Below are 23655 nucleotides of genomic sequence, written 5' to 3'. Positions count from 1 at the left end.
GCGCAGCGTTCGGAATAAGGTGGACGAACGCTTGGCGCAATTAGAGATTGGTTGGAATGATGTTGCGGGCATCACTGAGTCGTGGCTGAAAGAAGACCACAGTTGGGAGCTTAACGGTAGAGGATGTACGTCTTGTCGAAAGGACAGGCAGGAAGGCATAGGCGGTGGTATTGTAGCTGTGTTGGTTCGAGATAGAATCACATCTTTAAAAAAGTGGTGGCATAGGGTCAGAGAATGCTGAATCTTTGTGGGTGGACATAAGAATCTGCAACGGTTAAAAAAAAAAATTATGGGAATCCTTTATTGGCCTGCAAATAGTAGCAAAGGTGTGGGGTTGAGATTGCAAAGGGAGCTGGAAAAGGCATGTAATAAATGTGATGACGCAATTGTAATGGGGGACTTCAATATGCTCGCGGAATAAGAAAATCAAACAAACTTCAGGAGTTGGATCGCAAGAGAGGGATTTTACTGAATACCGATGAGTTAGCGTTTTAGAGCAGTTTGTGCTTAGGAATACTCAGGGAAGGGCTATCTTTGATTGGGTGTTGTGCAATAACCCTGATCCTATGAGGGAGCTTAATGTAAAAGAACCCTTAAGAGGTAGTGATCATCATTTGAATGAATTGATTCTGCAGTTTGAGAGGGAGAAGCATAACTTACAGTATCAGTATCGCAATGGAATAAAGGGAATTACAGAGGCACGAGAGAGAAGCTTACCCAGGTAGATTGGAGAAGGATACCAGTGGAGATGACGGCAGAGCTGAGATGGCTGAAGCTTCCGGGAACAGGTCACAAGTTGCAGGATAGATATGGGCTACGGAGGCAGAAGTTCTCAAGTGGCACGTATAGGCCACCATAGTTGACAAAGGAATTTAAAGACTACATAAAAGCCAAGGAAAGGGCATACAAAACAACAAACGTGAGGGAAAGTTGGATGAATAGAAAACTTTTAAAATCCAACAAAAGGCAACTAAAAAAGCTATAAGAAGGGGAAAGATGAAATATGAGGGCAGAAAAGCCAATAATATAAAGCAGGATAATAAACACTAAACACTTTTTTCAGTTATATAAACAGTAAGAAGGAAGTGAGAGTTGATACTGGAACACTGGAAAATGATGTTGGTGACATAGTAATGGTGGACAAACAAATGGCAGAATAACTTAATGTGTACTTTACATATATCTTCACTGTGCAAGACGCTAGCAGCGTGAAGTGGTCTGCGAGTGACAGGCAGTAGGAGTGAGTGCCATTCTATTACAAATTAAAAAGTTCTCGGCATACTGAAAGCTCTTAAGGTGCAAAGTCACCTGTGCCAGATGGACTACATCCCACAGTCATGAGAGAGGATGCTGAAGAGTTGACGGATGCATTGGTCATGAACTTTGAAGAATCACTTGATTCGGGCATGGTCCTGGAGGACTGGAAGATTGCAATTGTACCTCTACTCTTTAAGAAGGGAAGAGGGCAAAAGAAAGAAAATTATAGGCCAGTTAGCCAAACCTCGGTGATTGGGAAAGAGTTGGAGTCTCCTATTAAGGTTGAGATTTCAAGGTACTTGGAGACTAATGACAAAGTAAGTTAGCGTGGGTTTTGTTAGAATTCATTATGGAAGTAACAAGCAGGGTGGACAAAGGAGTCAGTGGATGGCATTTACTTGGAATTTCAGAAGGCATTTGATAGGGTGCCGCACATGAGTCTGCTTAACCAGATAAAAATCTATGGCGTCACAGGAAAGATACTGGCATGTGTCGCGGAATTACTGACAGGCAGCGAGTGGGAATAAAAGGGGCCTTTTCTGGTCGGCTGCCAGTGACTGGTGCTGTTCCACAGGGATCAGTATTGGGACCACTGGCTTTCAGATTGTTTGTCAATGATGTAGACGATGGAATGAAAGTTTGAGGATGATACAGAGATAGGTGCAGGGGTAGGTAGTGCGATTGCAACAGGACTGAGACAAATTGGAAGAATGGGCAAAAAGTGGCAGATGGAATAGAGTGTTGTAAATGTTCGATGATGCATCTAATATAAATGCTGAGCCTTTACAAGACGGTATTCAGGCCGCAGTTGGAGTATTGTCAACAGTTTTGTGCCTCATACCTCTGAAAAGATGTGTTGTCATTAGAGAGGGTCCAGAGGAGATTCAAGAGGATGATTCTGGGAATGAAGGGGTTAACATATGAGGTGTGTTTTGGCAACTTTGGGCCTATACTCACTGGAATTTTGAGGAATACGAGGGAATGTGTTTGAAACCTACCAAATGTTGAAAGGACCAGACAGGGTGGATATCCAGAACTAGAGGGCACAGCCTCAAAATTGAGGGGCGATGCTTTAAAACAGGTAAGGAGGATTTCGTTTTAGCTAGAGAGTACTGAATCTGTGGAATGCTCTGTCACAGACTGCAGTGGAGGCCGAGTCCATGGGTATATTTAAGGCAGAAGTTCCTGATCGGTCAGGGCATCAAAGGATATAGCGAGAGGGCAGGTGTATGGGGCTGACTGGGATCTGGGATTAGCCATGATGGAATGGCGGAGCAGACTGATGGGCTGAATGGCCTAATTCTGCTGCTACGTCTTGTGGGCTTTGGAGGAATAACAACAACTCTCGGCTTCGCTTTGGATCGGAGGTATGAGATTTCCCTTGCTGAAGTTGGATGTTCCAATGGGAATGGTTTGCCTTCAGTTTTGTCAGATCCCAGGATATTCGGCCCTACAGAAAGGGGAACGCCGTGGTTTCATCTCTGACTGACTGGAATGTCTGTTTATCAAACTCGTAGAGGCCTCTGGGTGCACAGCCTGAGACCCGGAAGGTGTCGGGTGTTGTGACAAATGAAAATCGCTTTCTGTCCTTCAGCCACAGCAACAAAAACCTGTCTTCCCGACTCTGGCAGTCTCTAAACCGGCCTCTAAATACAGGTATTCAGACTGTCAGAGTGAAATAAAGACTTTGAGATTTCCGTTCCATCTCTTACCCTTCAGATGCACCGGCATTTCAGATAAACCCCGCTCAGTGTCCATGTAGGCGAACTGGCTGTCACCTGTTCAACAGATTAACCTGCATGAAGTCTGGTCTGTGTAATACTGTAAATTCATCAGCATTTACATCTGTAACACACAGTGTATTGTTCACCGTACCACGTTCCCATATTTCATTCAATATTCTGCTCAGCTTCGGTAAATGGTGGTGTAGTTTCACAAAGGATTCCCACATCACCCTCCGGGCCCCGGAGCCCTTCTCCATCACTAGGTCCAGGAGGAGTTTGGAAGCGCCCGCTCGGTTTCCCTTCTCCGCCAGCTCAGTCACGCTCTGTAATGAACAATGGGGAATATATTGAGGAGCGGAGGGATGGGTACAAATCTACCCTGAACATGGACTGACCCAGTGCATTCTGCTCGCCGCAAATCACTAACAGCCATTGAAGTGTTCATAGTGGGGGAAAGAATTTAAAAGAAGTGAGCGGGGTCAGTCATGTCCTTCTCAACGCCACAGATTGTCGGGAAACATCCGCTTGGCAAGTTTTAAGTGGAGTAGACACAGTGTGAGTGAGCCAGGGATAGAGTGGGGAGTTGAGGCTTTGTGTCAGAGAAGGTTCAGTGAGGCGAGGTGGAGGCTTTAGGTAGATTTTGGATAGTATTTTCCCTTCCTTTTCACGGTTAGAACAGTGAGAATACCAGGCAGGATAGTGGAATGCTCTTCATACTGCGTGTAGCAAGGCAGGGAGACCGCCAGTGTCCCAGATAACTACACCTTCAGGAATTGCATCCAGCTGCAGCTTCTTACAGACTGTGATCAGGAATTGGAACTGGAGCTGGTTGAACCCAGGATCATTCAAGAGGATGAGAGGTTGACTGACAGGCTATACAGGGATGGAGCTATACCTAAGGCGCAGGACACAGGTAACTGAGAGGCAGCCACTGCAGGAAACTCCTCTGTAACAGGTATACAGATTTCTGTTTCGGGGTATGACCTAGCAGAGGAAAGCCACGGTCATTAAGCCTCTGATACCGAGTTTGGTTTTGTGACTCAGAACGAGTGAGAAGCGTGAGCTGAACTAACAGGGGGAATTCCGCGGTTAGGAAAACAGACTGGAGATTCTGTTGACGAGAACAATATTTCTGGATGGTGTGTCAGGGATATCTCGGTTCGAGTCTGAAACTTTCTTAAGGGCAGTGTGAGCAGCCAGAGGTCATGGTCCACGTTGGTACCAATGACAAGAGTAGTAAGTGTGATGAGGTCCTGCAAAGTGAGTTCATGGAGTTAGATGCTAAACTGAAGTGCAGGAACTCCAGGGTTGTGTTCTTAAGATTGCTACCCGTGCCCCATGCTGGGGAGGACTGAAATAGGACGATAATACAGTTTAACGTCTGGCTGATGAGATGGTGCATGACCGAGGGCTTCAGATGTTTGGATGTTTGGGCTCTCTTCCAAGGAAGTTGTGGCCTGGACAGCCGTGATCGTTTTACACCCGAACTGGAGGCAGACTGATACCCCTGTGGGAAGGGTTGTTAGCACTGCATGGAGAGGGGGGAGGTGTCAAACTTGAGTTGCAGGGGGTGAGGAACCAGCATGGATGGTGGAGTGGTTGTGTGGGAAAGATGTTGTTAAGCCAACATACAAAGTCAGGAAACTAAAGGATGAGAATTGTTTTTCCCAAAATACGTATTATTTCAATGCAAGGAGTACTGTATGAAAGACAGATCGGCCTAGCATGTGGATCAGCACATTGAATTACAGCATTGTAACCATTGTTGTGATTTGGTTGGAGGAGGTGCAGGATTAACAGCTCAGCATTCCAGTGTTCCGTTGCATTAGACACGATTCGATAGAGTGGGAGGGATTACAGAGGGACGGGTGGCATAACTAGTCAGAGAAAATGTCACTGCATTGCTCAGACAGGACAAACTGGACAGCTGGTCCAATGAGACTACATAGGTGAAACTACGGAATAAGAAAGGGATGACCATGTTAGTTGGATTATATTATAGAGCACCCAATAATCAATGGGGTTTAGAAGAACAAACGTGCAGGGAGATCACAGAAACAAGAAACATAAGATTCTGATGGTAGACAATTGACTTTCCATTTATTGACTGACTCACTGGGTTAAAGGGCTGGATGGGATAGTGCAGGTCAAACGTGTCCAGGGAAGTTTCTGTAATCAATATACTCAGGTCACAACTGGAGAGAGCGCATTCTGGAATTACTATTAGGGAACAAGACAGGGCAAGCGGCAGAGGTGTGTGCAGGAGAACACTTTGGATCTGGTGATCATAATGCCATTAGTTTAAATATCATTATGGAAAAGGATAGGTCTGGTCCTCGGGTTAAGATTCTAATTTGGAGAAAGGCCAATTTTAATGGTACCAGAAAGGATCTGATGAAAGTGGATTGGGACTGGTTGTCTTCTGGTACAGATGTGCTTGGTAAGTGTGAACCCTCCAAAACTGATATTTTGAGAGTACAGAGTTCAAATGCATAAATGACCACAAGTACAGAGTTTGAAAGTTCCTGACAGAATGAAAGGCAGGGGTACCTTCGTTTAGAGAACATTGTTTTTTTAGAGATATCAAGGCCCTGAGCACATCACAAGTATAGGCTCGAAGGATCAAATGAGGTACTTGATGAGTACAAGAAATGCAAGAGTTACTAAAGTAGGAAATCAAGAGGGTGAAAGTACGGCATGAGTTTGCTCTAGCAGACAAGGGAAAACAGATCCCCAAATCCTTCATGAAATATATTTGGAACAAAAATATACCAACGGACTAAATTGGTCCTCTTGAAGTTCAGAGTGGGCATTTGTGCATGAAGCCGAAGTAGGTGGGGGAGATTTAAAATTGATTTTTTGCAATTATATTTACTCAGGAGACATACCAGCGTCTTTAGAGTGAGGCAAAACAGCAGTGAGATCATGGACTCTATACAGATTACAGAGGAGGAGGTGGTTTCTGTCTTGAGTCAGATTAGGGGGGTAAATCCCCAAGGTTTTCCTTCGTAATTGTCTGAGGTGAGTGCAGAGATTGCAGGTGCTCCAGTAAAGATATTTAGAACGTCAGATGTGGAAGTATTGGAGGGTAGATAATGTTGTTCTGGTGTTTGAAAAGGCTGTAAGAAAAAGCCAGGGAATTACAGGTTGATGAGCCTAACACCAGTGATGGTAAAGTTATTGGCAGGTATTCTGAGGGACTGGATATGAGTATTTGGATGGGTAAGGATTCATTAGGGATAGTCAACACTGATTTGTACCTGGTATATCCTGTCTAACCAGTCTTATGGTTTCTCGATGACGTTACCAAACGAGTAATGAAGGCAAGTGAGTGTATGTTGTATACATGGACTTCAGCGAGGCCTTTGACAAGGTCCTTCATGGCAGCCTGGTCAATAAGATTAAATTGCTTGGCATTCATGACATGGTAGTAAGTTAGTTTAGATATTGGATTCGTGTAGAAATTTGCTTGACTTACTGGCGGTCTTAGACCAGTGGTGTGCTTCAGGGATCTGTACTGGACCTGGTGTTGTATGTCATATACTGTATATAAATGCTCTGGATGACAATGTGGTACACAGAGTCAGCAAATCTGTGGATGACATCAACGTATTAATGGCGAGGAAGTTTATCAGAGCTTGCAGCGGGACCTGGAACAGCTGGAAAGAAGTGGAATGGAGTTCGGCAGATAGAATTTAATGAAGACAAGTGTGAAGTGTGCACTATTTGAGGCCAAGCCACGATAACATTAAGACATTGACTGGTTGGGCATTGAGCGGTGCGGTAAAAACAAGGTATCAGGGAATACCGATGCAAAATTTCTTAAAAGTTTTGTCAAAGGTAGATGTCCTGCTAAAAACTTTAGAATATGGGATTTCATAAATCAAAGTATTGAAGACAGAAGTTGGAATACTATGTCAAATTTGATCTTGCAGGGACTAATTGGGAGCAATGGGAGCACCTACCTCTCGGAACGATATCAATATGATTGAACGAGTGCAGAAAAACAATACAAGGTTTTGTCAGGACTTGAGGGCCTGAGATATAGGGAAAGTTTGAATAGGTTAGGACTGTCATAGAGTGTAGGAGGACCAGAAGAGATGTGATAGAGGGAAAAAAGTTTATAAATTGTACAGATAAAGTAGATGCAAACAGGCATCTGTTACTGAGGTTGGGTGAGACCGGAATTAGAGGTCATGGATCAAGGAGGAAAGATGAAAGAAAATTTGAGGGAGAACTTCTTCCTCTGAAGCTGGTGAGAGTCCGGAACGAGCTGCCGTCGGAAGTGGTATATTTGCATTCGATTTGAACATTTAAAAACAAGTTGGATAAGTACATGAATGAGAGGGGTATGGATGCATCTAATCGGTGTGCAGATCAATGCGACTTGACATATAATAGGTCAGTGTGGACTTGATGGGCCGAAGAGCCTGTTGTTGTACTGTAGAGTTCGATGACTATGGCTAAGTCAAACTATGACAAGCTGTCTCATGTGGAATGTTAGGGATAGGAATAACGTGTGGCTCTTCACTAAAATTCAGTCTGGTAAGCATATAACTATATAACAATTACAGCAAGGAAACAGGTCATCTCGTACCTTCTAGTCCGTGCCGAACTCTTACTCTCACCTAGTCCCACCGACCTGCACTCAGTCCATTATCCTCCATTCTTTTCCTCTCCGAATAGCTATCCAATTTAACTTTAAATGACAACCACTTCTGCTGGAAGCTCGTTCCACACAGCTACCACTCTCTGAGTAAAGAAGTTCCCCCTCCTGTTACTCCTAAACTTTTGCCCTTTAACTCTCAACTCATGTCCTCTTGTTTGACTCTCCTCCACTCTCAATGGAAAAAAAGCCTATCCACGTCAACTCTATCTATCGCCCTCATAATTTTAAATACCTCTATCACGTCCCCCCTCAACCTTCTACGCTCCAAAGAATAAAGACCCAACTTGTTCAACCTTTCTCTGTAACCTAGGAGATGAAACCCAGGCAACATTCTAGTACTCTTTCAATTTTGTTGAGATAATTCGGTGACCAGAACTGTACACAATACTCCAAATTTGGCCTTACCAATGCCTTGTACAATTTCAACATTACATCCCGACTCCTATACTCAATGCTCTGATTTACAAAGGCCAGCATACCAAAAGTTTTCTTCACCACCCTATCAACATGAGATTCCAACTTCAGGAAACTATGCACCATTATTCATAGATCTCTCTGTTCTACTGCATTCTTCAATGCCCTATCATTTACCATGTATGTCCTATTTTGATTAGTCCTACCAAAATGTAGCACCTCACATTTATCAGCATTAAACTCCATCTGCCAGCTTTCAGCCCACTCTTCTAACTGGCCCAAATCTCTCTGCAAGCTTTGAAAACCTACTTCATTATCTACTGCTCCACCAATCTTAGTATCATCTGCATACTTACTGATCCAATTTACCACCCCATCATCCAGATCATTAATATATATGACAAACAACATTGGGCCTAGTACAGGTCCCTGAGGCACACCACTGGACACCATCCTCCTATCTGACAAATAGCTATCCACCACTGCTCTCTGGCATCTCCCATCTAGCCACTGCTGAATCTATTTTACTACTTAGATATTAATACCTGCCGATTGAACCTTCCTAACTAACCTTCCGTGTGGAACTTTGTCAAAGGCCTAACTGAAGTCCATATAGACAATATCCACCGCTTTACCCCATCAACTTTCCTAGCACCTCTTCAAAAAATTCAGTAAGATTTGTCAAACATGACCTTCCACGCACAAATCCATGTTGACTGTCCCTAATCATACCCTGTCTATCCAGATAATTATATATACGAAGCTATAGGTGAATGCGCCCCAGTAACACGAGGACCATTAGAAAGGAGTTTCTTGGTAATTCCGTGTTAGCTGCAGTTCTTGGACTATTTTCAATCGTATTATTTTGCAGTTCCCAGTGTTAACAGTATATGCTGTAGCAATTAGAGACTCCAAATGGAACAGTGACAAGAAACAGAAGGTAACTGAACCATAAGGCATGTTGGGATATTGATCGAAAGCAAGAGCGTCAGTTGTTGAAAAGAGAGACGATATTCAGCACTGCCTGTTCAATTGACGATGGGGTTGAAGGTTGACTCGAGAATGATCTGAGAAATAAATCAGTATATATTAGATTTGTGGGAAGCCCGCGGGTAATGAAAAGATTCTGGTGAATGGCCATTAAGGTCGAGCATTGGGAACATGATGTGATGTCAGACTGAATGGTGTAAAGTGGTTCTCTGTCTACTTGCAATGTCCGTCAAGTATCACAGCACTAAAATCAGCTCTCAATCATTGTCTGTATCCTAACCTGTCTAAAAGTGAATGTGTTCAGAAAATTGGACAGAGGCTTATATTGGTAAATGAAGGTTCAGTGTTTCTGAAAACCAAAATTCTTTTCCTGATGCTCACCACAAGCATTGCAGGATTTTAATATCCCAGAGGTGCCGTTGCGCCCGTTCTGTCGGTCCGTGATTGATTCAGTAGAATCTACAGTTAGTCTATATCCCTCCCACTTACGTGATAGTCTCGCCCGGTGAAGTGATCCTCGGCCATTAACATGAAGCCGACTCCCTCCACACCCTCCTCAATCGCCTGCTCCAGTCGCTCCATGTAGAATCTCGTCAACAGGAACAGTTGGTGATCCTCACAATTTGACAGGAAGGCGGAGATTGCGGAGTTCAGATCTGTAGTCAGTCACAGAGCATAAAATAGTAGAGTGTACCATGTGTATGCGGACACGATGCCAATTTAAACCAATCCCATCTTCAGGAACATGGTCAATATCCCTCCGTTCCCGGCCTACTCATGAGTTCAAACGCCTCTCAGATGCTGCTGAGTATCTGTTTCCAGTCCCTCCCTCGGCAGCTCATTCCAGACACCGATCACTCTCTGTGGAAAACATGCGTCCTAAATCTCCTTTAAACTTTACCCCCTCACCTTAAACCTATTCACTCCAGTGCTTGATATTTGCACTGAGTCACAGACTATCGAAGTGTGCTGTGCCTCTCGTAAATTTATGAAGTTCTCTGAGATAAGGCCTCAGACTCCGACACTCCAAAAAAGCAATCCAGGTTTGTTCGACCTCTCCTGGCCGCCAATATCCTGTAATCTGGGTAACTGATTATATTCTGTAATCGTGATGAAACTCGTCTGCACCCTCGCCAGACCCTCCACATTATTCTCATGATATGGCTACCATATTTGTGCACATTACCGAGACTGTCTCTTAACCAAAGTTTATCCAGTTACAGAACAACTTTAAAAAATACATACTCACACCTCAACCCGTCCTTAGCACGCTGCCAGTTATGTTGTCACTTTCAGGAAGCTATGCACATCCATCACAAGACCGGTCCATACATCAGCCTTCCTAATCGCCCCAGCATTCACTGCACACTTCGTTCGGGAACTTGACCTCCCAAGGTTCAAATCCTCGCATTTGCCCGAACTATCTGTACTTGGTGTCTCTCCGTTCATATTTCTAATTGGATGCTGAACATTTTGACAACAGTCCCAATTTACACAACTCCGCCGAGTCTGTAAATCAACGAATCAGTCCGCCTATGTGTTTCTATATATAGAATTATTTTGAGTAATAAGTTACTTACATCCCATATGACGCATAGCGAGCCAGTGATCCTTGCGGAGACTACTGGTCACAGACCTTCGCCCAGAAGAATGCTCCTCCAGTCCTTCTCTATTTTATGTGTCCAAGACAACACTGAACTCAATGTACAAAGTCTCCGCTGAAGATTCCTCAACCCAGAACGTCTATTGTTCATTTCCCTCTATAGGTGCTGCCTGACCTGTGAGCTCCTCCATCATTGCGTGCGTTGCCCTCTCTACTTACCCTCTTGATTTACTTTAACCTTATTCACCAAGGACATTCATTGCCTCGGTAGCCTCTCCCAGATTCCCTGTTTAAAATTTCTCCTGTTCATTGCCCCCCGCACCCAGCCTGTTCTCCCACAATATAACATTCTTTAACTCGACAACAGAAAACAGACACCGGGAAACTTCCCTCATCTCCTTTGAGCAACAACCTGAAAATCCGGGAAGAATTCAGCATTGCCCTTCCTAAAGAAACATCTGTTTCTCTCACCGGCTGTCTGCTGCCTGGACTGTTACATTGCCCGCTGTTGTATTCCTCTCTGAGTTTCACCCACACCGACTGTATTTTCAGGAGCTCCTTCCCCTTCACTCAGGTGAAGATTTGCACAGAGTGATTCCCCACGCTGGGCCTGGTGAATTGTTCCAGTGCTCAAGGTCGCTTTACCAGTAGGATCAATGATGACAGTTTTTCTGCGCCCATTTAGCGCCTACCTTTATTCCTCTGAACATTTGACTACGCGTGTACCATGATGACAGAGTTTTAATGAGAAAGAGTCCAGTGAACATACCTGTGTACATTCTGACTCTGACTGAGTTGGTTGATTGTCGGCTGCTTGTCTGCCGTCCGGGTGGAAGAAAGCACCACCTGCTGGCGATGATCTGAATTACACAAATAAAACAGAGTGAGTCAGTTACTCTGCCCTTCAAATTTAAAACACTTTGTGAGGTCGCTGCTCAGTCTCCTACATTCCAGGGAGTAAAGTCATAGAGTGGCCATCCTCCCTCCAGCACTGAGGACTGGGACAGCACACTCGCAAGTCTTCTCTGTACTCTTTCCACTTTAACCAAGTCTTTTCAAACATATAGCGGCTAGAACTATACTTCATACTGCAAACACAGTCTCACCAATGAATTATACAACGGCCCCATAGTGGTAACACAAGTCGTTACAGTTCGAACGACCCAGTTGCAATTCCCGCCGCTGCCAATCAGAGTTTGCAGGTTCTCGCCGTGATCGCATGGGTTTCCTCCAGGTGATCCGGCTACCCCAACCCCCAACCGTCTTAATGGTTAGTTGGTCATTGTAAATTGCCCTGTAACAAGACTAGGATCAAATTGGGGGACTAAATGAGCAGCGTGTCTCACTGTATCTCAATAAACAAAATAAATTAAATAATATCCTAACTCCTGCACTCAGCACCCTAACTGTTGAAGGACGGCGTGGTAAACATCTCTTCACCACCCCGTGTCACCGCCTTGAGCGAACTGTGCACTTAGACTCCTCGGTCCCTCTGTCCTACGACAATCTCAGACCATTAGCTGCAATATTGCAATATTCAGAATGAAACTGAAGAGTGCCAGGAAAACCAACGTACCAGCAAAGTTTGATGGTGATAGCATCCCTCAAAAATAAGCAGTGGAGGTGAAGAACAGATTCATGGATTAAAGCCGGTAGAGGGAAAACCAGAAGAGCTATGGAGAGAAGCAAGGAGCATTTCACAAGAGGTGCCAACAAAAAGTATTGCAAACAAAAAAAAGATCAGGAAAGCAAAATAGATTCCTGTGGAAGCTGAGCAGCGAAAAGAAGAGAAGTGAAGGACAATGGAGATTGAAACAAACACCTCCAAATAAACACAACGTTGAATAAGATAGAAAGGAGAAGTAAGGAAACATACTTAAAGGAGCAATGCAAAGAAGCTGAAGAATCCAACAGAATTGGAAAAAGAAAAACAAGAGATCTATTCAAGACGATTAGAGAAATCAAAGGAACATTTCATGCAAAAATAACTATAGTAAAAGACAAAGAAGCCCTTACAGCAGAAGACATCAAAAAGAGATGGCAGAAATATACTGAAGAATTGTACAGGAAATATCCCAACAGGAAGACACCTGCCGTGACTCCCTCGACGATATAGGGCCGGACATTCTGGAAAGTGAAGTCGAATGGGCGATAGAAAACGTTGCTAATAATAAGGCTACAGGATGTGACAGGAGTCCAGTTGAATTGTTTAAAACTTTCAAAGGTGATGATGTAAAAGTGTTGCATGCAATTTGCCAGCAGATCTGGAAAACCTAGCAGTGGCCTTTAGACTGTAAAAAAGAAAACGGTTTATATCCCAATTCCCAAGGACCAACAGGCTCCGGGACAGCTTCTTCTACCAGGCCATCAGACTAATTAATTCACGCTGATTTGAGTATACTCTATATTGTATGGACTGTTCAATTTACTACAAATTATTATAAATTAATTTGATTGCACGTTGCACATTTCGACCGAGACATAATGTAAAGATTTTTAATCCTCAAGTATGTGAAGGATGTAAGAAATCAATTCTATTTAGTTCAATTCAATTCAAACTTGCTAATCGTGCCATACATACAAATCAATGGCATGAATAATGAATTTTAGAGGTCTCTACACTGACACACACATCCCACTCGTCACAGGCCTCCATTCGCTAAAACCAGCTTCAATCATCTCCCTCTGCTTCCTGTTCTCGAGCCCAGTGTGAATCCACCTCGCCAGCTCCCCGTGAATCCAACGTGACCGAACCTTCCAGATCAGCTGCCATGTGGGATCTTGCTACGGACTTTACCAAAGTTCAGAAGAACAACATCACTGGCCTAATTCACCAAACTCCCTAGTTAACTCTTAAATAATCTCCAAAAATACTTGACAGATATGTTGTCCTGTTGGGCAGTGGAGACGGTGATTTCCCCATAACCCATGTCCAACCGCCCGAGACTTCAGGTTCACTGCGGACTGAGAAAATTCCGATCCCGGCTGTCGAATTACCAACCTGGACTGAAGCCCGTATACTGCCAGTTCCATATCATCAGAGTCACCAGCCCAATATTATCACCCGTACAAAGACGCTTTGATGCCGGCGATTTGCTGTGGGTGTTCCTGCCATTTCCGATTCACAAACTAAGGTGGAACTGGAACCTCATGACCCTCTGCCGGGGCCGGGGCTCCGGCTGGTTCCCCGGTCTGTATGGAGGATGCGGATACACTTCAACCTGTCCCCAGCAGCTAAACCAAACACATTTGATTACAATCTTCTTGCTGTGTGGGATCTCGCCCGGCATAGCTAGCTGCCATGTTTCCTGCAGTGTAGCAGGAATAAAATGTAAAATTATAAAGTAGAAAATGCTGGGAACTCAGTAGATCAGACTACATCTCTGAAAGGACAAATGGTGGGAGACCCAGTTTCAGAAATGAGACTGTGCAAGGTGCTGCCGATCTGCTGAGCGTTTCCAGTATTTTCTCCTCCTTACTTTAAATTTCCTGCAACTGTAGTATTCTCTCCCTCTTCATTTTAATGCACAGATAGTAACTGATTGTAAAATATCAGCAACACCCTAAACTTTAAATGCCACCCCACCCCAACCCATTTGTTAGTTCCTCAGTTCATCCTGACCCTGGTGTAATACATCCCATACAGTCAATGCTCACAGCATCCTTTCCTCCCACTGTCACTCTGTTACATTTGCTCCTGAGGCCACTGTCTCTACGCTGAGAGCCGGTGACCACAGAGCGATAAAAAGTGCAACACTTGCTGCAGCTCTGACGGGCTGTTACCCTGGAAACGGATGACGTGGCTCACTGCAAAAAAAAAACAGAAAAAGAAAATAATAAACCCAACATCAGATTCTATGAGTTCCATTCTGTCAAAGATTAACACGGCATCCAGTTTGTAACAGTGAATCTAAAATTGAAATGGCTGCTTTTACCCTGCCACGTGCTGTGTTGAATTAAACCTCTGGTAGTCCTAACTATCAAAAAAAAAATCCTGGAAAAGATGCCAAAAAAAACTTCACAATGATGGCAAAGTTTGAAAGAGAGATTCCTGAAATGTATCATTGCGGCAATGGGATACAGGCTGGGCAGATGTTGAACAAGATGGTAGATATTTATCATTGATGTGGTAGGGTACAGGCTGGACAGAGATTGAACAAGAAGGTTGATATTTTTTCACTCAGGTTGTAGGACACAGGCTGGACAGAGGTTGAACAAGATGGTTGATATATATCATTGAGGTGGTGGGATACAGGCTGGACAGAGGTGGAACAAAATGGTTGATATATATCATTGAGGTGGTGGGATACAGGCTGGAGAGAGGTTGAACAAGATTGTTGATAAATGTCACTGAGGTGATGGGATGCAGGCTGGGCAGAGATTGAGCAAGACGGTCGATATATATCATTGAGGTTGTAGGATACAGGCTGGACAGCGGTTGAACAAGATGGTTGATATATGTCACTGAGGTGATGGGATGCAGGCTGGACAGAGGTTGAACCAGTTGGGCAGGGGGTGAGTAGATAGAGCCGGATGGGAGAAGGGTATCATGGCCGATCTCTGATGGTCCTCCAGCAATACGCAGATCCTGAAATAATAGTACGCACTAGTAGATAACAGATTCCAATATAACAAAGCCAGAACAAACAATAAGAACTTTGGTGTATGCCCTTTTCTACTTCACACACTTTATCAATTCACCGCAGAAAGTATCCCATCCCGGTACTTCACATCTTCACATGGCTACTGCTCTTCCTTTAACGGAATGAAGTAGTGGAGAACTGTGGACACAGCTGAGCACATCACAGAAACCAACCTCCCCTCCATGGACTCAGTCTACACTTCCCACCGCCTCAGTAAAGCAGCCAACATAATGAAAGATCACCACAACCCCGAACATTCTCACTTCTCACCCTCCCATCAGGGCGAAGATAAAGTAAAACAGAAACATACCACCAGGCTCAGGGATGGTGTCCATTCGGCTGTGATAAGCGAACTGAATGTTCCCCAGCGGGATGAGATGGAGCTCACAGTCTAAATCGATCTGACCTTGCACCACATATCTACCGGCACTGCACTTTCTCTGTAACCAGAATGAGTTGTCACACTCTGGTATCGTTTTACCTCAATGTACTGCTGTAATGTATTGATCTGTGTAGATAATACCGAAGAAACGATTTTCACTCTACTTCTGTACATGTAAAACAAAATAAAGATTCCCCATTTTATTCATGTGGGAATATTAGACAGCCCGGGTTGCTCCTTCGGAAATTCTGGAGGGAATGTACACAATTCCGAGAAACCCGGATAAATGAACAAGACATAATTCTCTCATTACTAGGGACACTTATCGGAAAACACTGTCAGCATCTCGGCAAGTCGTAGTCATGGAAACAAGATGGAAATAAACTTCCCAGTCCCCCGAGAGGACGTGAGAGATCTGGATCTCACTGTCCTGTCTGAACGGGGAAAGATGAAACTACTCATACACGTGATTCAGTGTCCCGAGGGTGCGATTTCTCTGTTTAACCCTCGTGTCAGCAAGAACACAACAGACCGAACGGCCGCTTCCGGTGGGCTGGAGTTATGTAAAACTACTATCGACACCAGGCATCGATCATGGTGAAGTTTGGATCCGATTCCGGGCCGGGTGACGGAGGTAAAATCTGAACAAAGCCTACATAATTGTTACGGTAATTACCATATTTAAACGCGAGAAAGCTTGCAAACGCTGGAAATCCAAACAATACACACAAAATGCTGGAGGAACTCAGCATAACAGGCAGTATCTATGGAAAAGAGTAAACAGTCAACATTTTGGGCCACGAGCCTTTTTTCATTCCTGAGGAGGAGGGGAAGTGATCTGAATAAAAAGGTCGGGGAGGGGAACGAGGCGAGCTGGAAGGTGATCGGTGAGGTCAAGTGATGGACAGGTCAAGGGCTGGAGAATAAAGAATAGGAGATTTGGCAATGGGAGAAAGGGAAAGAGGGGACCCAGGGGGAAGTAATAGGCTGGTGAGCAGAAATGAAAGTTCAGAGTGGGGAATAGAGAAGTGGGTGGGGGGTATTTGTTTACTGGAAGGATAATTCAGTCGGGTTGGAGGGAACCCAGACTGAATATAAGGTGCTGCTCCTCCACCCCGAGGACGGTCTCATCTCGGCACAAGAGGAGGCCATCGATCGAGACGTCGGAATGGGAATCAGAATTAAAATGTTTGGCCACTGCGAAGTCCCCCTTGTGGCAGATGATACAGAGATGCTCAACAAAACGGTCTCCCAATTTGTGGCGGGTCTCACCAATGTAAATAAGGCCGCATCGGGAGCACGGGACACAATAGGTGACCCCAGCAGATTCGCAGGTGAAGTGTTACCTCACCTGGAAGGGCTGTTTTGTGTCTGAATGGAGGTGAGGGAGGGGGTGTCCGGGTAGGTGTAGGACTCAGGCCGCTTGCAGGGATCAGTGACTGGAGGGAGATTAGAGAGGAGGGATGAATGAACAAGGGAATTGTTGAGAGAGTGGTCCCTGTTGAAAGAAGAAGGCGGGGTGCGAGCGAGGAAGGTAAAGATATGTTTAGTTGTAATATCTCTGTGGAGAACAGTACCAGTTCCGTAATCCTGGAGTCCCATTCTAGGATTATAGCCCAAGCAAAAACACTCCCAGGACTCTTTCCTGCTGGTAATATTCAGCAGTGTCTCGTCTAATCCCAGTTCTGAAACTCACACTCCCCTCCATCCCATAACAGAACTGGAATCTGATGATGCTTTAACCGGGCGGGGAACCCGGGCCGTGGGTCAGCAGCGCCTGGCAATATATCTTAACTTGTCTCCAGCAGGTACGTTGAGCACATATGTTTATTATCTTATTGCGGAGCGCGACCTGGATCAGTGCAATTCGCCGCCACATCTCCCATGGTGAAACAATAAGAAAATTCCTTTAATATAAAAATGAAAATAAATCACTGGAAACTCAGTACAGGTTGTTGTGTTTTTGATGCACAAACATTACTGACTGCAAGTTGTTTGTGGCATCCGGAAGAGATTTGCATAAATGCAATCCCTACATTCATTTGTTATCTCTTTATTGCAATATAAACTCCAGACAGTGAATGCTCAAGGCATCCTTGCATCCACTCGGACTCCTGAGGTCACTGTCTCTCCGCTGAGGGGCGGTGACCAGAGAGTGATAAAAATGTTCAACACCCCTTGCAGTTCTGGTGGGTGTTGCCCTGGTGATGGGGGAAGTGGTTCAGCAGAACTAACTGAAAATAGGAAATAAGGAACAACTCACATGCTCCAAGTTTCATTATGACAAAGATGAATACTGAGCTCTCAGTCATTTTGTAATGGGGAAGCTGAAATTCCAGTGGCTGTTTTAACCCTATCTCGAGGTGCATCCAGTAAATCTGTTGGTATTTCCACCTCTACAAAACTTCCAGCAGTACAGAAGCTAGTTCCAAAATCAAAACACATTGTAGGATGCGGCCTATCTGCTCCACATGGCAACTATGGGATATTTACAAAAGATATCACAGAATACATTGTGGTGATAACCATAAAGTTTATTTCTTTGTTCCATCAAGTGGTTAAAATTCCATCACATTCTTGTGTCTGCAAATAGCTTATATCTATGATCAACCCCAGACATTGATACAGGTTCAATTCAGATGCTGCTATTGGACAGAATGATGGAAAGGAAGGTACCCAGATACAATTGAATAGATTGAGATTGTGACATCAGTTACAAGACTCCCTTACTGTTGAATACATCTTGTCCCTATCCACTCTATCTAGACCTCAGGATTTCATTGAGGTTCCTGTTCCGAGAGTCACCACCCCTCCATTGAGAACAGGCCCAGAAACACCAAGTGCTCCTCATACATAAAACTTTTCATTCCAGAATCACTCTTGTGAACTTTGTAAACAACAACTATAATGGGCACTTTTCCACGGATACAGACAATTTGGTGGCAGAATAATTTATTGAGCCAAATATTTCTCACTGCCGAATTAACTGTTAGAAAAGATCAGCGTGGTATCTAGACAAGGAACCGAAGGGGATGGAGTAGATATTCAATGACTTTTGTATGTCTGTATTTACTTGGGAGAGAGATACAGAGAATATAGAAATCCAGAAAAGTTAGTCTTTTTGTAGATTAGATACGGATTACAGAACAGATTACAGAGGTGAACGCTGTGCCAGTTCCCATCCCAGGCTTATAGCCCAAGCACCAACACCCCCAAGACGTCTAATCCCAGTTCTAAACTTAACACTCCTATCCATCCCATAATAGACCTAGAAGCTGATGATGCTTTAACTGGGCGGGGAACCCGGACCATGGGTCACCAGTGGGTGGGAACATATTTTAACTTGTCTTCAGCAGGTGAGTTGAGCACATATGTTTATTGTCCTATTGCGGAGCGGGACCTGGATCAATGCAATTCGCCGCCACATCTCCCATAGTGAAACAATAAGAAAATGCTTTTAATATAAAATTGAAAATAAATCACTGGAAACTCAGTACGGGTTTTTGTCATTGTGAATCACAAATATTGCTGACTGCAAGATGTTTGTGACATTCTGAAGATATTTGCATAAATGCAATCCCTGCATTAATTCTTTATCTCTTTATTGCAATAGAAACATCATATATTCCGTACAGTGAATGCTCAAGGCATCCAGACATCCACCCCGGTTTCTGAGGTCACTGAGGGGCGGTGACCAGAGAGTGATAAAAATGCTCAACACTCCTTGCAGCTCTGGCGGGTGTTACCCTGGTGATGGGGGAAGTGGATCAGCAGAACTAACTGAAAATAGGAAATAAGGAACAACTCACATGCTCTGAGTTTCATGATGACAAAGATGAATACTGAACCCTCAGCCATTTTGTAATGGGGAAGCTAAAATTTCAGTGGCTGTTTTAACCCTATCTCGAGGCGTATCCAGTAAATCTGTTGGTATTTCCATCCCTACAGAACTTCCTGCAGTGCAGAAGCTGTTCCAAAATCAAAACATGTTATTTGATGCGACCTATCCGGTCCAAATGGCAACTACGGGATATTTTAAAAAAAATATCACAGAATAGATTGTGGTGATAACCATAAAGTTTACTTCTTTGTTTGATTAAGTGGTTAAAGTTCCATCATATTCTTGTGTCTGCAAATAGCTTATATCTATGATCAACCCCAGGCATTGATACAGGTTCAATTCAGATACTGCTACTGGACAGAATGATGGAAGGGAAGGTACACAGATACAATTGAATAGATTGAAATTGTGACCTTAGTTACTAGACTCCCCTACTGTTGAATACTGTTGACCCTATTCACTCTATCCAGACCTCAGGATTTCATTGAGGTTCCTGTTCCGAGAGTCACCACCCCTCCATTGAGAACAGGCCCAGAGACACCAATTGCTCCTCATACATAAAGGTTTTCATTCCAGAATCACTTTTCTCAACTTTGTAAATAACAACTGTAATGGGCACATTTCCATGGATACAGACAATTTGGTGGCGGAATAGTTTATTGAGCCAAATGTATTGTTTCTTACTGCCCAATTAACTGTCAAAAAAGATTAGCGTGCTATCTAGCCAAGGAACCGAATGGGATAGGGTAGATCTTCAATGTTTTTGTTTGCCTGTATTTACTTCGGAGACAGATACAGAGACTATAGAAATCTGGAAATGTTAGCCTTGTTATGGATTGTATACAGATTACAGAACAAGTGCTTGCTGAATTAGAATGGATAAATCCCCAGGGCCTGACAAGGTGTTCCCTCAGACCCTGTGGGAGGTCAGTGCAGAAACTGCTTGAAATCTGGCAGAGACATGTAAAATGCACAGAGCTGTGGGTGATATGCCAGAAGATGGGAGGAGAGCTGGTTTTCCACAATTGTGTTAGAAAGGCTCGAAGGGATACAATATGCACGCGATCCTGACATCAGTCTTGGGTATGTCCTTGGAAGGTATTTTACGAAATGGAATTGATAGTATTTCGAAAGACTGGGCTTATTGATCAGACTGGCAGGTCATGTCTAATCAAATTATTCTGCATGGAAGGCTGGTCCAAAAGGGAAAGGTGCGTAGGGTCAAGTAGAAGACAGAGATTGCAGATGGTTGTCTCTCTGAATACAGGCTGAGACTCGCCAGGTGCTGCAGGGAAAGCGACTGGGTGCTTGGCACTGATAGTAATGATAGAGAATACCGATGAAAATATGGCAAACGAGAGCAGCAAATAAGTGGATTATACCGAGATGGGATGTAATAGACAGTGAAGAAATTGTCTGTAAAATAATAATACATTTCCCAGTTTAGTTGTGTGGAGATAATGGACAAGCTGGGCCAAAAATAATTTTAAAAAGGTGCAAGGAGACTTGGGAGAGTTTGTGTAGTTTCCTACATATTAATATACAGGCTGAGCCGGTGGTGAAGAAAGCAAATGCGATCTCTGCATTCATTTCAAGAGGACTGTAATATAAAAGGAATGATGAACTCTTGAGAATTTATGAAGTCCTGATTATGCAACATATAGAATCATAGAAAACATACAGCACAGTACAGGCCCTTTGGCCCACCAAGCTCTGCCGAACATATACCGTGGAACTACCTCGGCTTTGCCCAAAGCCCTCTATTTTTCTAAGCTCCATGTAGCCATCCAGGAATCTCTTAAAAGACCCTATCGTTTCTGCGACCACCACCGCTGCCGGCAGCCCATTCCACGTACTCACCACTCTCTACGTAAAAACCTTACCCGTGACATCTCCTCTGTATGTGCTTCCAAGCACCTTGAAATAAGCCCTCTCGTGCGAGCCCTTTCAGCCCTGGGGAAAAGCCTCTGACTATCCACACGATCAATGCCTCTCATTATCTTATACACCTCTATCAGGTCACCGCTCAACCGCTGTCGCTCCAAGGAGAAAAGGCCGAGTTCACTCCACCTATTCTCACAAAGTGTGCTCCCAAATCCAGGCAACATCCCTGTAATTCTCTTCTGCATCCTTTCTATGATATCCACGTCCTTCCCATAGTAAGGCGACTAAAATTGAACACAGTACTTCAAGTGGGGTCTGACAAGGGTCCAGTATATCTGCAACATTACCTCTCGGCTCTTAAACTCAATCCCGTGATTGATGTAGACCAATGCATGGTATGCCTTCTTAACCACAGAGTCAACCTGCGTCGGAGTTTTGAGTGACCTATGGACTCCAGACCCCAAGATCACTCTGATCCTCCACACTGCCGGAGTCTTAACATTAATGCAATATTCTTCCATTATATTTGACCTACCAAAATGAACCACCTCACACTTATTGGGTTGAACTATATCTGCCACTTCTCAGCCCAGTTTTGCATCCTATCACTGTCCCGCTCTAACCTCTGACAGTCCTCCACACTATCCACAACACCACCAACCTTTGTGTCATCAGCAAATTTATCATCCCTCCACTTCCTCATGCAGGTCATTCATTAAAATCGCACAGAGTAGGTGTCCCAGAACAGATCCCTGAGGCACATCACAGGTCACCGGCCTTCATGTAGAATATGACCGTCTACAATCACCCTTTGCCTTCTGTGGACAAACCAGTTCTGGATCCACAAAGCAATGTCCCCGTGGTTCTCATGTCTCGTTACTTTCTCAATAAGCCTTGCATGGGGTACCTCATCAAATGCCTTGCTAAAATCCATGTACAATACATCTGCTGCTCTACCTTAATCAATGTGTTTAGTCACACCCTCAGGAAATTCAATCAGGCTCCGAAGGCACGATCTGCCTTTGACAAAGCCATGCTGACTATTCTTAAACATATTATGCCTCTCCAAATGTTCATAAATCCTGCCTCTCAGGATCTTCTCCATCAACTTACCAACCACTGAGGTAAGACTCACTGGTGTATAATTTCCTGGTCTATCTCTACTCCCTTTCTTGAATAAAGGAACAACATCCGCAACCCTCCAACCTCCGGAACCTCTCCCGTCTTCGTTGATGATGCAAAGACCATTTCAAGAGGCTGAGCAATCCATTCCCTCGCTTCAAACAGTAGCCTGGGATACATCCCGTCTGGACCCGGTGACTTATCCAAGTTGATGCTTTCTAAAAGCTCCAGCACATTCCCTTTCTTAATATCTATATTCTCAGGCTTTTCAGTCCACTGCAAGTCATACGTATAATCTCCAAGATCTTTTTCCACAGTGAATACTGAAGCAAAGAATTCATTAATTACCTCTGCTATTTCCTCCGGTTCCATACACACATTTCTATTGTCACAATTGATTGGTCCTATTCTCTCACATCTTATCCTCTTGCTCTTCACATACTTGTAGAATGCCTTGGGGTTTTTCTTAATCCTGTCTGCCAAGGCCTTCTCATAGCCCTTCTAGCTCTTCGAATTTCATTCTTCAGCTCATACCTGCTAGCCTTATAATCTTCCATATTCATATCATGACCAAGTTTATGGAACCTTTCGTAAGCTCTTCTTTTCTTCTTGACTCGATTTACAACAGCCTTTGTACACTACGCACCTTGTCCCCTACCATTCTTTCCATGTCTCATTGGAATGTACCTACTCAGAACCCCACGCAAATATCCCCTGAACATTTGCCACATTTCTTCCGTACATTTCACTGAGAACATCTGTTTCCAATTTATGCTTCCAAGTTTTGCCTGATAGCCTCGTTTTTCCCCTTACTCCAATTAAACTTTTCTCTAACATTATCTGTTCCCAACCCTCTCCAATGCTGTGGTAAAGGAGATAGAACTGTGATCACTATCTCCAAAATGCTCTCCCACTGAGACACCCGACACCAGACCATTTCCCAATTCCAGATCAAGTACAGCCCCTCCTCGTGTAGGCTTATCTACATACTGTGTCAAGAAACCCTCCTGGACACACAGATCAAACTCTACCCCATCTAAACCCCTCACTCTAGGGAGATGCCAATCAATATTTGGGAAATTAAAATCTCCCACAACAACCCTGTTATTATTTTTGCTTTCCAGAA

The 23655-nt window shown here is 44.0% G+C and overlaps 1 protein-coding gene across 3 annotated transcripts in view; it reads right to left on the bottom strand.

The window, feature by feature from the left end:
• Nucleotides 1-23655, bottom strand: part of LOC140208698 (NACHT, LRR and PYD domains-containing protein 3-like) — a 44917-nt gene that overhangs the window by 9745 nt on the left and 11517 nt on the right. For 2 of the 3 annotated variants that reach the window (XR_011888877.1, XM_072277572.1), the window contains exons 2-5: nt 11427-11517; nt 9544-9710; nt 3133-3304; nt 2970-3035 (exon numbers count right to left, since the gene is read on the bottom strand). Coding sequence is in view for 2 of the 3 variants with exons in the window: in XM_072277572.1 (XP_072133673.1) it covers nt 2970-3035; nt 3133-3304; nt 9544-9710; nt 11427-11436 (415 nt within the window). In the remaining variant the exon portion in view is untranslated. The remainder of the gene's footprint in view (nt 1-2969; nt 3036-3132; nt 3305-9543; nt 9711-11426; nt 11518-23655) is intronic. The other variant, XM_072277573.1, reaches the window with a different exon arrangement.

The sequence above is a fragment of the Mobula birostris genome, chromosome 13 (genome assembly GCF_030028105.1).
Source record: "Mobula birostris isolate sMobBir1 chromosome 13, sMobBir1.hap1, whole genome shotgun sequence".
NCBI lineage: Eukaryota > Metazoa > Chordata > Chondrichthyes > Myliobatiformes > Myliobatidae > Mobula > Mobula birostris.
The sequence above is the reverse complement of the archived record's forward strand: the minus strand, read 5'-3'. Positions and strand labels throughout refer to the sequence as shown.